This window comes from Cygnus atratus, chromosome 5, assembly GCF_013377495.2.
Source record: "Cygnus atratus isolate AKBS03 ecotype Queensland, Australia chromosome 5, CAtr_DNAZoo_HiC_assembly, whole genome shotgun sequence".
Classification (NCBI taxonomy): domain Eukaryota; kingdom Metazoa; phylum Chordata; class Aves; order Anseriformes; family Anatidae; genus Cygnus; species Cygnus atratus.
Genome location: NC_066366.1, coordinates 16,348,541 through 16,363,537, shown reverse-complemented (window position 1 = coordinate 16,363,537; position 14,997 = coordinate 16,348,541). Strand labels below are relative to the sequence as shown.

Sequence of the window (14,997 nt, the reverse complement as noted above, 5' to 3'; positions counted from 1 at the left end):
GAAAGAAAGAAAGAAAGAAAGAAAAAGTTCATACTGAAAAAACAAACCTGCAAATGTTGTGTATGCACACTGTAAAATGTTAATGAAAAATCTAGGTGGAAACTTGAATATTTAAGTGCAGAAAAGCCTTAGGGAAATTGTGGTTTAGTCAAAATCCTGTCCAGACTGCATCTCCTATAATGCCACAGTGTTTATGACAGAACTGGAGAATTATTGAAGTTGGAAGGCACCTCTGGAGCTCACCTATTGCAACCACTCTCATCAATGCAGGGACAACTAGAGCAAGGTGCACAGACTGTGCCCAACTGAGTTTTGAATATCTCCAGGGATGTTCCACAAATTCGCTGGGTAACCTGTGCTCCACCACCACCTCAGTAAAACAGATTCTTCTGTTCAGATGGAATTCCTTGTGTTTTGATTTGTGCCCACTGCTTCTTGTCTTATCACTGGGCACCACTGAGAAGAGTCCTCCTCCATCTTCTCTACACCATCCCATCAGATATTACATGCACATCAGTGATGTCCCCCCAGAGTCTCTCAGCCAGCAGAGCAGTTCTAACCCAAAGAGAGGCAGATGAGTTACTGGTCTCTTGAAGTGTTCCTGAAATCAAGATGGCTCAGGATTTTTGATGGTCAGTTTTGAATTTGGCTTTGTTGTTTTTACCTTTCCAATTGCAACAGAAGTTTTTATTTTCTTCAGAAACAAAGCATTTATTGAGGAAAAACATTTATTATAAAATATTCACTATTTCACTGAAAAAAAAAAAATTCAACAGACAATCTGCAGGTTGCCCCAGTGCAAAGCATCAATTTATTACTGGGAGTTATTCAGTTGCCTACCCCCTTTTCTGAGGCTGGTCTGTGTGTTACCAATGAGTCTAATATGCTCAGCTCTTTACTAAAGTCGCCTTGTTCTGGTAAATTGGATGAAAGAATAAAATAAAGGTTTTATAGTAACACCTTGCCACTGTTTGGGAACCAGGTTCTGTTTAAGCCTAATATGCATAGAGATTTTGTGTCCTCCACAGAAGAAAGGTCTTGAATGCACTGAAATCTTCACTGAGATCAGCAGATACACACAAATCGTACAGCCTCACTACAGCCTCTGCTGCCTACTACCATGATACTTCAAAACAGGAAGCAACTGGTAGCCACAGGACACCTTCATCCATTTATTTTGTAAAAGAAAAAAAAAAAGTATTTTTTATTCAATGGCATAAAATGTTTTTGCAGTGAAGGTCAAAACAGCAGATGTATCACTTCTAAACAGCATCTAATAACCTGCTAAAAAAATTTAATAAAGCTGTTATTTCTTGAGTGTACCTGGAAGCTGTGCCTAGTGCTGTGATCCATGCCTGGAAAATCCCAGCAAGGAATGAAAAGGGGCTTTTCCTCGTTATCACAAAGTAAAGCAGAGGCAGGAAGATCCCTCCATGGATGACAAGACCCACGATCACTGTTACCATGTACATGCCAAGTTGTCTAGCAACTACTTCTAAATCCTTGATTGCAATGATTTTTCCACAGATGAGGCAAGCAATGCCCAAAGGGGAATACCTGGAGAAAGAGAACAAGCATAAACAGAACTGGTCTTTGCAGCATGCAGTCATAAAATTAATGCTTAATATGGACTGGAGACAGACTAGGGGCTTCCCAGGCTCAACCCTCAGAACCAGGTCAGGAAGTGATGGAAATTCAATGGATAGCTTTCACACCTCTTTTAAAAACACTGTCTATTTGCAGTGAATTCCACATCTACTTTATTTTCTTCTATCGCACTGAATGGAATATGCATTTTCCTGAATGGTCTTTGATCCTGGAATAACATCCTATAAAAACATGATAATGTTATACAGGCTTGTGCCATTATGAAGAGTAGTGTAGTAGTTGTTTTTAGTTTGTGACTTTGAAAATTCATTGTTCATCTGGTTTCAGGAAGTTTTTTAATTTGTTTCAGCTAAACACCATACTCCTGAGAGTGTTGTTAACTGCTGGAGTTACCACAGGAGTTCCAGCTCTCAGTGCAGAGAAGTCATAAACCAAACAATGTAATTCTGCATGAAAAAGTGCAGTTGTCTTTATAAACACATACACACAAAAGCTGCTTCTAGCCACAGCAGTTCTTTAACAATTCTAGACTGAGGTGAACAAGTGGAACTCCCAGCACCTGCCTCCTTCGTTGAGAAAAAAATAAAAAGCAAATCAGTAAAAAAAAAAAAAAAAAAAGTGCAGTGAATTTCTTGAAATGTGAATGGCTTCCTGCCATTGCAACACTGACCACTAGGGAAACTTTATAACTTCAGTAACACATTAAGTCTTGGCAACTGGTGCTAAGAGGAGTTAAGAGTAAATTCTCGCTCTTGTAGTGTTATGAGAGTATAGTCACTGTCTCTCTCCCTGCACAGTCGAAAGCAGCAAATTACAATAACTACTGAAAGAAGAAGAGCTTTGTGATTAAAAGCAACTGTCTTTTTATGTGGCAAGATCCCCTATAGAAAAGCGGAAGCATAACAGGAATCGTTGCTTCAAGTTCTTTTGTTTGACGCATTTCCACATCACTGTTCCTACCTGAATCAGTCTTGCATAACTTATCATTTGAAACACTGATGATGCTAAAGGTTCATGCTTTGGGCACCCTTCTCCCTTTTCTATAAACTTTGCCTATCTAAAGCCTCATAGAAAAGGTAGACTGCAGCCTTGTGACTCATGGAATAATTTCCAGGGACACCTGGGAATCACAGGAAGCAATGTGTCAGGATACATGCATTGTATTGGAGTGGCTATTTCTGCTCTTAAAAGACCTTGTAGATGCCAAAGGCAGTAGTATGATGCCACACGTAGCAATGTGCTTTTATGTTCCAAAAAACTGGCTTTGTGTGATCTGACCAGGTTTGGCACTGTGTACACATAGCTCTGGGGAAGCCCTCAGAAGAACCAGAGGGGGAGAGAGAGAGAGAGAGAGAGGGAGAATCCCCTTCCAGAAACGTAAACAAGGGCTCAGTCTTAATTGGGTAAGTCACTCCCTTGAAGGCAAGCCAGGCCCCGTTATTACAGATAGGTATACTTCAAAAACAGGATGGGTACCTTCCAGTGACCCCACTGCTGTGAGCCTCTAAGACTCAAGTTCTGCAGAAACTAGGGGGGGCGGAGCTATACATCACTGAAAGCCACTGGAATTTTATTTGCTGGTAAAGTATTTTTATTACAGAAGACAGCAAATAAAGTATGTCTTCAGGCTTCTTTGTAATTATACCTTCTAGCTAATATCCTGGGATTACGCTAACCTCCCAGGAAGATTTGGATGTTCTTAATGTGGGGCGGTGTTGTATGCTTAGGTGTCCTTCTATATAGTGAACTTCAATAAGAAATGTGGCATTCGAAGGTCTTTGCTGGTACCTGCATGTCTTAGATTTTAGTAAACAAAGAACAGAACCTGTCATCTTCAGAAATATTTCAAAATCATTCCTAAATAGTCCTCAACAAATAGAAATAAAGCTGTTCTGGTTCTAGCATAGTGGTTAAGGCTTTAAAAACTGAAGTATTTCATTCCATTGTTTACTAACAAACTGTGTTCACTACATGCTATATTAGGGTCTTGTAAGATTTTTTAAATCTTTTTTGTTGTTGTTGTTGTTGTTCTAGAAGATAGGACTTTGAACTTACCACATGATCATAGTTACTAACTTCATTACAATCTCATTCAGAATGTTGAAGAAATCCACCATCATCTTGGCCTGTTCTCCCATTTTCCCCATAGCAATGCCAAAAGCAATAAAGAATCCTATCAAACCTATTGGGAAAAAATTGCAACACAACGAAAAGGAAGTAAAAACACATTTTTAGCAAGTTCTTGTACCTAGTCAATGTCTTCGTACTACATTGCACATCTCTTCGGTCTTTTTAACATGATCTCACCCTCAGCTTTCATGATCATATTCAGAAGAACATCCTTTACTCTAATATTTTACTACATTCGAGTTGAAATTGGAACTATGTTAAACTATGTTTTTTTCTTTTTTTCTGAGTTGATCTGATCAGCAAAAAAATACCTATACCCCAATCTTTTCAGTGCCATGCAATTGCTAGAAACCTCGTAGCCCCTGGCAAATGGGAGAGGCAACACAGCACCGCACCACGACTGTTCTTTGTTGCTAAAACAGTCACTAGAGACCAAAAGCATTTTTGGCAAGCTTAAAAAAAAAACAAAAACAAAAACATGGCAGAGTCAACTTACAGACTAGTCAGTTTTGTAATTTGAAGTCCCAGAACACACTTTTCACAGGCCAGGAGTACCCACCTTAAACGAAGAAGGTAAGGGTGGGAGGAGAAGGTGGGTACTGCACTTTAGGCTAAACCACACAGAATTCATATTAAACAGATTGCCCTCACTGAAACCAGCATCAGTGGATATCTAATCATAGATTCAGTATGAGTAGGATTGGACCCCAAAATTTAAATGACTAAGGTATGATAGTATGGACTGTTAGACTATCAGTGTGCCTGTCATGTATTCCTTTTGAGCTGTGTCTCCAAAGCTAACCTTTACTTTCCAGCAATTTTCAGTGTCCAGAGAGGAATTATTGGCTTTGAGGGTAAACTTTCAAACATAGTATGAGTTCAGTATTATCAAATGCGTGAACTCATCTGGGAAATTCCTAAGGAAAAACCCATCAGGATACAAAAGCATTCTAAAGAAGGGAATTTTAGCTAACAGTATTCTGTGAAAAGACAGCCTGTCCCATATCTTCACACTGGGTTTAACAACTTTTTTTTTTTTTTTTTTTTTTTTTTAATATCCATTCCACTGAATATAAGGTCATTCTCTAGCACCAAGATATTTCTGTTGAGTCACTTAAAGAGGGAAGTGAAATGTATGTGTGTGTGCTGCGGAGCATGGAGAAATGATGAAAAGTTTTTTAGTCAAAGACCAAGTAACTTCCTGGAATTCAGACTGTGCATCAGAAAATGTTTGTAGGTGGTTTTGTTCTGTTACTTCCAAACTAGGTGCTACATTAGTCAGAAAAGTCAAGTTGGTTCATACTTGCAGGAGTTTGCATAGTTTGCACCGTTTATGTAAGCTGGATGGCATTTCCCCAACATTTTCATTTCTTCATTAAAAAGAGGAGAAAAAAAGGGGGCGAGAAAAAAAAAAAAGAAAAGAAAAAAAAAAGCAAAAAAAAAGCAAGCAAGCTCCGCAACATTTGAGAGTCTTTAGTCAAAACACTGCAGCATATATCCCACCTAAACTATAGTTTTAATACTGTGCATTTCCTTCCTGTAGGAATTTTATTCAGCTTTCTAGCTCTTTTTTTATCCATGATGGGACCAGCACAACACAAATCCCACACTAAATGTAATGCATCTCTCACATCAGAAATACTGCTTCATTTTAGCACAAAATAAGAGCTCTAAGAGAGAAGGAAAAAAAAAAAAAAGCAGGTGATGATAACAGCATGAGCAATGAGCTGCTGCCTCACACAGAGTGCAGAATGCCGATCAGCACCTTAAAGCAGTGCCTCTGCTCACAGATGCAGAGTGAAACGAGGCATCTTTGAGGCAGGCACAGTGCAGTGGCTCTGGCTCTTGCAGAGCAGGCCATTTCCCAGAGAAACAAATCATCTCAGATAAGCTTACTGATGCTATCTCCCCTGTGTCTGAGTGAAGCAGCCACTGCCAACCTGCTCACCAACACCTGGAGCAGGTCTGTGGGCACAGCAGCCACTGTCTCAGCAGGAACAGCTCATCAGCTTTAAGGGGTCTGTAAAGGGCCATTTGCCACTAAAAAGTGAGGGCCTAGTGTTGAGATAAAGCAGTGGATTAGGTGCTGCCACATACTGTCCCACTCTGAGGACAGTGCCTGTAAACACGGGTGTGGGCTGTGAAACCCTGTGTGTGCCCTGTGAAACCCTGTGAACACGCTGCCCCAGAGCACATGAATCTCCAAGTGTAGGCGTGCTGATGAGTGGTACAAATTGAGGGCTAATTTGTGACCATCTTCACCCACATCCACAAAGAAGGTGAAGGTGGAGCACTCCTTTCCGAGCTGATAAAACTGAGTCTAGGCACAGAGGAGAAAATAGGAGTTGTGTGGCAACTCTTCATTCCCCCACACCCCCGCCCCAGTTTGAACAGGTGCTTCAGGAAGGAGTAGGAGATAGGCAAAACCTTCATACCACCCCCACATGCTTGTACAGACAAGATGGCACAATGGCAGTTGTTCATAATGTGCGGCTGGTAAAGGTCAGCAGCCAAGATGAAAGAGAGAGGGAGTTGTGACTCAGAGATGTGTCAAGCCTCTCTGGGATTTTTCTTGGGTGGTGTGGTGCACACCCCACCTCTCACTTCAGGCTGTGCCTCAAGCCAAAATCTAGTTCAACTTGCCCAGTAAACCTACTGGAAACAACTGAGCTCAAATGCATCAGGGGGTGGGTAGAGCATCGGCTCTTGAAGCTCTCCCCCATACTGTTTTGCAATATGCATTAGTATTAGTCTAGGTAGGCTAGTTCTAGGATGAAAGGATATTTTGCGTACCTCCTACATGCTTCCCCACTGTACTCCAAACAATACCTGTAAAGCTGCCAATTCAGAATAATTTGCTTGATTGTTTCTGTGATATAGCCATAGTTCTACTAAGACCATTTGATTTTCACCTCAAAGACCAAAGGGCAGCCGGTAGGTGATAACATTTTATGACGATTATTTGTGGAGACTAAACTTGCACTGAGAAGCAGATCAGACAACACTGACTACCCAGTCACAGCCAAAAACAGTGTCATACATATGATGTACATATTTGACAGGCAAAAAGTTTCCCTACCCAGGACATTCATGCCATCCTTAAATTCAAGTCCCTTCTTAATGACCAGCTGGGCTTCTGGTGCTTCGCGCACTGTCTCATTCATTATAGCAAAAGCAGCATCAGTAACATTCGGTGGTTCTTCAATGGGTGGTGGCACCAACACTTTCTTGGTAACAGTTTGGATCTGAAGGCAATAAAAAGGGAGGATGATAATGGAAACAGACCAAATGTAACATGGGAGATCAATAAATAATTTAAAATTTTTCTCTTGAAATTCCAGGAAACTATATTTTTAAAGGATTAGACATGCATTCCACAACCTCTTACCCCTTCTTCCAAAAATAAGTTTGTTTTTCAATAGTTCCAAGTGTCACAAAGTCCTGGGAGGCTTCAGCATGACTCTGGTGTGAAAACTATGTTAAATACTTGCTCCGTATTGCTACTGCATAGCATTTAACAGATAGTTAGCCCCTTTGTCCAGATGGTTCACAAATGGTGCTTCACAGATTGCATGTTACACATAGATATAATTTATTTAGCACCAAAAGGCAGGCACCTCTAAGATCAGTCACAGCAGCAACTCTATAATAAGGCTTGTTATTCAGGATGGGCTGTCCAGCTCAAGTTATCACAGTTTGATGGTTAACTTGAATCAAAAACTCACGACATTTTCAACACTTCGCTCAGTGACCATGAGCTCAGAATGAAACACACGGAATCCCAGAGCTTTCCAATTAAAACATTTTGAGTGAGAGATAACAGAGCATCTAAGTTGCCAGGCACCTATTAAATCAAATCTGATGACCTTAAAAAAGAAGACAACAGAATCTGAATGGCTCTGGACCTCTCCTGGCATACAAAAGGCAGGGTTAAGGGAAAGATAGGAAGGAATGGTAGAGGGAGAAACAGGCTTGAGTTATGGCTGGGGGCAGGAGGGCAGGAAGGAGGAATATAAAGAGGGAGATCTGTGATTTGCTCTGTTAAAAGGGACTGCATTTCTTTCCCACTTCCCACCTTAAGCCTTTCCTGCCTCTTTATGGCTCTGAGGCAGGCAGAATGCTTGGGAAGCTACGACTGTTTTGCCATTGTTTCCCATCTGCTCCCTACTTTCCTTGCTTCCTAGAAATGATGCTTAAGCAAGGCATCAGATCCAGTGTGTTAGACTTTCAAAGAACATCTGCACCTCCTTCTTGTTGAGATGACAAACTGTAGTACTATAGATGATGATCCAGATTTGATCCACATACCATTGTAACATACCTTACATATCTCCTTTCAAAACCTGCTGTCTGCACCTACAGAGGGGGTTGTAAACAGAAAGCCTACACAGCTACTGTATAAGAAACTCTTCAGTTGTCCTGAAACCATCCAACATGCCTGCATGTTTTCATTTATTTACAGATTTGAATTTTATCTGAGAAATGTTAATACTTAACTTTTTATGTAAGGTAGCCAGAATATAAGAGCAGAGTCACAGAAATTAACCTTAAAACATTAAAGCACTCACAAATTCCACTGCAGTCACTTAAGTCTTCAGCTTTTCATTGCATAAGGTCATAGCACTAAAAATGCTGAGCCTAACATTAAGTTTAGATTACGACAGTCGTCTGAGGCCTGAAAATCATTTGAATGTTATATTTAAACATAGGAGTCCATTTCTCTTCATGGCACACAAGAACTTAAGTCTCTGCTGGAATAGCAGTTTTTATTATAAATTAAGAATTTCTTGTGGACCCTGGAAAAATTCAACAGGTACTGAAATCCCATGATGGCTCAGAGTTCAGTTTCCAAATGAGCTATATAAAAATTGTTATTTAATCCCTTCATTACTTGTAGAACTCCCACATGGGTCACTGCTGCATAGTACCACTGTTGTGCATGCTTCAAAATCACTCTGCAGGAACTCTGCAAAAATTGCTTCCTCCTAAGGGAACCTGGAACCACTGAATGCTCATGGAGAGAGTCTGAATAAAAGTAAGAAGAGAAAATATATGCTGACGCCATTACAAGAAGTTAATTTTCCTACTAAATAAAGGGAGGGATAAGTAAAATGTAACTCTCTTACTGAGCAGTTAAGAGCTAATAGAAGGCACAAGTTCCATTTGGAAAGGAGCATGACTGATTTTGCAAATGAAAGGTGGCTCTGTGCAGAGGCATTCAATGGCAATTAATTTGGAATCTGATAAGATGAAACTTTGGAAAGCCAAAAAGCTCAGTAAGGGACTATGACGACTTCAGGTGTCACCAAAATTACCAGGCCTTTGTCCACTGACTTTTACGGGCTTTGAAATAGGTCTGCATAGGCAAGTTTAAAAAACAATCAACGGAATTGGTAATCCATAACAAGTGAATTGAACTCAAGATTGATATTACACACACTGAAAAAGCAGTATTAACATTCCTAGAAAACTATTTGACATGCGTAGCTTAATTATTTTTTCTCCTGAATTTTGTCCCATTGTCTAGATATTCAGCAACTCTCAACTGACCAGAAATTTAATTTTCTCTTCCACAGTTTAAACTGGGGAAAGGAAGGTAAAAAGAGAAAAAAACACAAAACCATAAGCACCCTGTTCTCCCCTCACTCAGTTTTGCAAAAACACATTTCATATTACATGTGGTGTTTGGCCAACCACAGTTTGACCACAACTGACATTCCCATGATGATTTGGAAATATTGAGAATGTTCTCTCATTAAACCCCAAAGGACTATGTGTTTTTATGTGGAAGTCTGTGAAGAAGTGAAGCAATCCAAATCCTTTTGGCATCTTCGGTTGCCCTCTGTTCTTCCACCCCCATGGCCTCTTCTCCCTTCCCCCTTTTCTCTTCACTCTTCAGCCATAACCACAGCTCCAGCTGTCATGCCATTTCACTTAGGAACATTTAAGAACAGGTTTGGCAACGAACCCCGTTTCATCCAAAAAAAAAAAAAATCCTCATTACTGCCAAACAGTTTAGTTGTAGGAAAAAGAAGCTCACATAGAAGAAATTTGTTTAAGCAGAAGATCAGCAAGCATACCATCTTCATTTCTTTTTCCCCTCAAAGTGAAGCCATTTTGATAAAGCATTAGCAGAAAGCTTTCAGACAAAATTATTTACCTACACAGCACGCAACACATTGTCTAACATCCATCTTTCCCAGCATCCCTCAAACCTGGCCTGATGGAGCCACCTGTAGGTGGGTCAGCCGCTTGAGTGTATTATCCCCATATAATCTGGGCTCTAATACAGCAATAGAAGTTATGAGAGATTGGGTTTCACACTACATTTCCACTGGCAGCCAACCTGAATGAAGATCATCCATACATTATACACAGGCCCGTATAAAACCATCAGTTTTTTAAGACCAAGACCAAATTCAACCAGGGTGAAAGATACTTTAAGTCATCATCTATTCAGCCACAACCTAGCATTCATGACCTTACATACTGTATACAAAGTGAGGAAAAGTTTTTAAGATTACTTAATAACAAACTAAAAATATTTTTTCTAAAAGAAAAATATCTATGAAACAAAATAACTACAACATAAAACAAAGCAGCAATAAATAATATTCATTCATTTACCTGCTCAAGACCTAAGACCTGTATTTTTCTTTGCATCATCATTTATGTCATTCACCTAGTGACATTAACTCTACAGACTACCATGGTAAATAAAAGATGTTTTTGAAAATATATTGCCAAGGAGTAGAAGGATTTACCTGCTGAAAACACGCTTGGACTAGATTTTCAGGGAACAGGTTTCGTATCAGATCCAAGAAGGCATCCAGACTAGATACTTCATCATTCTTTTTCCCTTGACCTAGCTGTTTCCTGAGTTTTGGATTCCCTGGATGGATAGCTAAAACCAGAATCACACCCAGCACGGCAGCAATAATAGTGGTGGACATGTAGTAGACCATGGCTCTTGTTCCCAATCGGCCACTCGCTTTAGCATCTAAACCAGACAGTCCTGCAGGTGTTTTATTTTCAAGAAACAAAGAAATAGTTTCAATATCCACTTCAATAATCATCACAGAAACTACTGTCTAATTTACATAGTTTAATAGTTTAATAGCCTACTTCTTGTCTATGTAAAATTCTCACCACTACATACACTACTGAAGCTTCTCCCTCCAAATCTTATGTGAACAATGTTTGCTGTTACTCCTTTGAAGAGAAGCATTTGAGATTTCATCTGACTGCACAGGAGACATTGAAAAATATAGAAGATATCATACCATCTTTTGCCCTCCATACCTGCAAACTGGTCATGTTCTGGCTGACAGCACAGCTTTAAGTATGCTAGGCATTTGACTATCCTACCATATTATTTACAAGGTCCAATCCAGGAATTAGATATTAAGAAAATTCTCATGTTCAAGAAGGGAGTATGTGTGGATGTGTTTGAAAATAAATTCACCAGAGCATCTACCTATTAAAGGCAATAAAGTTAATCAGAAATTAACTCCAAAATACATGTTGTAACTACAAAGTCCCAGGATCACACTATTATTCTTCTTACATCACAAAAAGCAAACCAGGTGATTTCTGCAGCAAGCATCTTAAAGTATTAGATCTTACCTGTGATTAAACTGGAGATAATTAAAGGGAGGATCAACATTTTTAGCATCCTCATAAGTATATCTCCTGGGAAGGCTATTAACATGATGATGTCAGGGTCAATTGGTGTTGCTAGACGAAGAAGACCCCCACATAGTGCACCCAGGATGACACCTGGAAGGAGAATAGAGCGCAGCAAGTAGACAAGAAAAATATACCTGAATGTGCATTCATTACCCAGCAGAAAAGCCAAGAAGAAAAACATTTAAAGAAGGCAGCTGATTTTTGGTACAGAGACAGATTTTGGAAGGCTTAGCCTTCTAATTAATGCTGACTGTAACATGCTTACCATGTATCTCACGATTAAAGAGAAATAGTCCTGAACTTACACCTCATATGTTATTTTGCTTCTGCACCATGTTTTCCCCACAACATTATCGAGGTTTACTAATTCTGAGTAGGCCTTGTAATATGCTGAGGGATAGTCAGACTTGAGACACCAAGAGGTGAAGTGATTTATACAAGGCCATTCAGGCTTGGTAGAAGAGCCAGGGTTAGAGCCCAGATCTTCTGAGTATGACATCTAGCTCTCAACATCAGAATGGTACTGCCTGAAAACAAGGACAGCATAAGTAGCTATTTTACAGACTAAGAAAAACCCTACAGGAAATATAGAATAGTTTTGTAAGGAAAATAGATTCAAGCTTGGCCACTCATTTATTAGCAACATGGTCATCTCTGGTTTTATCACTATCAGCATACTATTAAGCAAAATAGGAAATTAAGCGAGGAAAAAAAAAAAAAAAAAAAAAGACCTAGCAGATTCCAGCTCCCTTCCCACCCCAAGCTCTGATGGATCCTTTCAAGCAACCAGACATCACTTTTCTACTCAAACCTGAAACTCCCACAGAGCTGTTTTTCATCCTTTTAAGTGCCTGACCTGAAATATAGCACATGAAGGAAACTTGATTGAAGAAAAACCTGATTCTTGGTACCAATTTACTACTCCCTACCTTTGATGGACTGCATTCTTCTGTTCTAATTGTACTAACGCTCTCAAATAGTCATTACCACAAACAATCCCTTCATCACGTGTAGAAGTGTAGTGTGATAACACCTAAACCTCTCTCTCTATGGACTGAGGCTGCTAAAGCACTGTCTATATGACAAAAGGCCACGTTTACTTCCATAATACAGTCTTTGTGAATGGATATTTTATGTTTACATCCAGGATGCTTTGTCTTCTTGATCCCAAGCCCATTAAAAAGTCTCGAGTATAATAACACTTGACAGAAAAGCCCGAGTTGTCATTTGCAGCAACTATGACTCTTTGAAGTATCAGTTTGATACAAAAGAAAACATACATATATTTAAAACTTTTTGTGGAATTGCATCAGGAGCCTTCTAGAGATGATTCAAAGCAAATACCCTGTACAAATACTTCAGCAGTACGGGTTTTGAAGGATTAAATCTATGGATGTGAAATTTGCGGCTCAGGACCAGCCGCAGTTGGGCTTTCAAACAATAACAAAATAGAGCATGTCTACGAATTTGCTGCGTTAGGCTGTTAGGCTTTCAGTGAAAACGAGCCAGGCAAGGAGCCAGTGAACCACAATAAAATGTCAAACTGCTCCATATTTGGGAGTTGCTGAAGCCAGGGGCAATATTCAGCATGAGATCACTGAGCGCTGGCTTACAGCTACAGAGAGGGGGACAAACCTTAAAAGCAGCAGAGCAAGAACTGAGAGATAAAAAGATGAGGAGAAAGAAATTCTGAAAAGTTTTTGTCTTTTTTTTTTCAAGTGACTGAGAGGGAAAAAAAGTGCAGTGCTATTAGTTTTACTGAATTACATTGATCTGGCTCGCCTTGGGACTTAGGTGACATTCCATTAAAAAAGGAGATGCTGCGTAGCTCAGTGGGGTGGACTTGCTTCATGCTGTGTTAGTAACACCCTGCACACCTGAACTAGAGTGACAGTGCCTAAGGGCATCCTATCTCAGCTAGAACAGCTGACAAGCGCAGAGAAAGGGGCTGTGGTCCTACAGGAACAAGTACAGATACACAGAGCATCCAGACAAACAGATGTAGCTTACCGAATACAGTAAGAGTCAGGAGCAGATTCCTGCGGAGCGACTGGCAAAACTGCACACATATGTTCCTGGATCTGTGCTCCACTGGACTCAAATGACTTTCATGCATCCGCACTTCTACTTGCTTAGGCATATTGTTGGCACTAGAATAAAAAATGAAAATCAAGTAAAGTTATAGCACAAGATGCCAAAAGTGAGAGGAAAGCCTGGATTGCTTCCATCATATATAACTGGGGAATCTGATGCATATTCCATCGCTTCCCACATTTCATAAACACTTTATCTTCACTGCTCTAAGGAGAGGCCTCTGAAATGCTAATGTCTGAAATGGTCCTTCTAAAGGTTTAGCCATCAGGGTATTTTTTTGTGGTTCTCTCTTAAACAGTGGAGATATAACCAGCATGAATTCACAGGACACATCATGCCAAGTGTTTCATGAATTAAAATATTTGTCTTGATCTGGACAATTTGGTTTCCCCAAAGACCATGGCTGTCTACTGAAATAGGAGAGATGTCTGAAGACCAAAGTTTCTATTAACAAGAAAATGCAGATTTTAATTCCATTCCAGAAAAAGAGTTTTAAAACAGAGAATTTATTTACAAAATATCCCATTCCAGACTATTTTGCTTAATCTTTCCAAAACTTTTCACTTCGACATTTAACATTTAATGTAATATAATCAGAATGTTGAGGTCAAAAGAATCTTTTTCAACCTGGTTCAATTGAGATTTGATCAACTGCCACTGAAAAATCATCTGAAAACTACTCATTCTCCGTGAAAAACTTTGGTTTCATTGAATTGGCAGTGTTTAGAGGAAAATATTTTGTTGTTGTTGTTGTTTTTACCAATTGTTTTATATTTGAGTAAGTGATATACAAATGAATGCAGGAGTTTGAAAGCCATGCAACTAACTTTAACTTTTTAATGCGCAAGAAATCATTAGTAACAGACTCTCTTTTTACATACAAAATCTTTAAATATACTTGGAAAAAATACACTAAAAATACTACCATAAATAAAACAGAGTTTCTTCAAAATTTTGGGCTGTCTACTTAAACAGGAGTAATGAGTTAAGAACATTTTTAGCATTTTTATCATCAAGAAAAAATAAGGAAAAAAAAAGATTATGAGATCTGGTCTTATGCCAGATTAGAACAACATTTTAGAAAAAAAGGAAACCAAATCTGTCCTTGCAGTAGTAAATTGAGGTTTACAGACCTAAAATAGGCCTGAGAAGGCAGACAAAATTTTGATGCTCCAGTACTTTTAAAGATGTTATTAAGATATTGTCCCACTGTGAGTCTGTCTGGAGCATACCACTGTAACTGCCACAAAAGAAAACAAGCTAAAGCATCTCCAGGGAAGCAAAACATTTTTGTATTATATATAGTACAGTTCATTTTCTTCATAAAGTTTCTCAACAGGGAGTTACAATTAGACCTGTAATAAGAATTCTGTCATTTTGACACAAACAGCTCCATGATGTTGCCACTCAAAGTGAAATGGCATTTTTTCCTAATACACCTGGTTGTTAAAAAGCAGCACCAGCAGAAAATATATT

General features: G+C 39.3%; 1 protein-coding gene across 4 annotated transcripts in view; it reads right to left on the bottom strand.

The window, feature by feature from the left end:
• The window catches only part of SLC1A2 (solute carrier family 1 member 2), a 94,348-nt gene that overhangs the window by 24,285 nt on the left and 55,066 nt on the right, over positions 1–14,997 (bottom strand). For all 4 annotated transcript variants that reach the window (XM_050711214.1, XM_035552298.2, XM_050711215.1 and 1 more), the window contains exons 2-7: positions 13,438–13,577; positions 11,365–11,517; positions 10,503–10,753; positions 6,818–6,983; positions 3,664–3,790; positions 1,324–1,557 (exon numbers count right to left, since the gene is read on the bottom strand). In XM_050711214.1, the coding sequence (XP_050567171.1) occupies positions 1,324–1,557; positions 3,664–3,790; positions 6,818–6,983; positions 10,503–10,753; positions 11,365–11,517; positions 13,438–13,567 (1,061 nt within the window). In that variant the 5' untranslated portion in view covers positions 13,568–13,577. The remainder of the gene's footprint in view (positions 1–1,323; positions 1,558–3,663; positions 3,791–6,817; positions 6,984–10,502; positions 10,754–11,364; positions 11,518–13,437; positions 13,578–14,997) is intronic.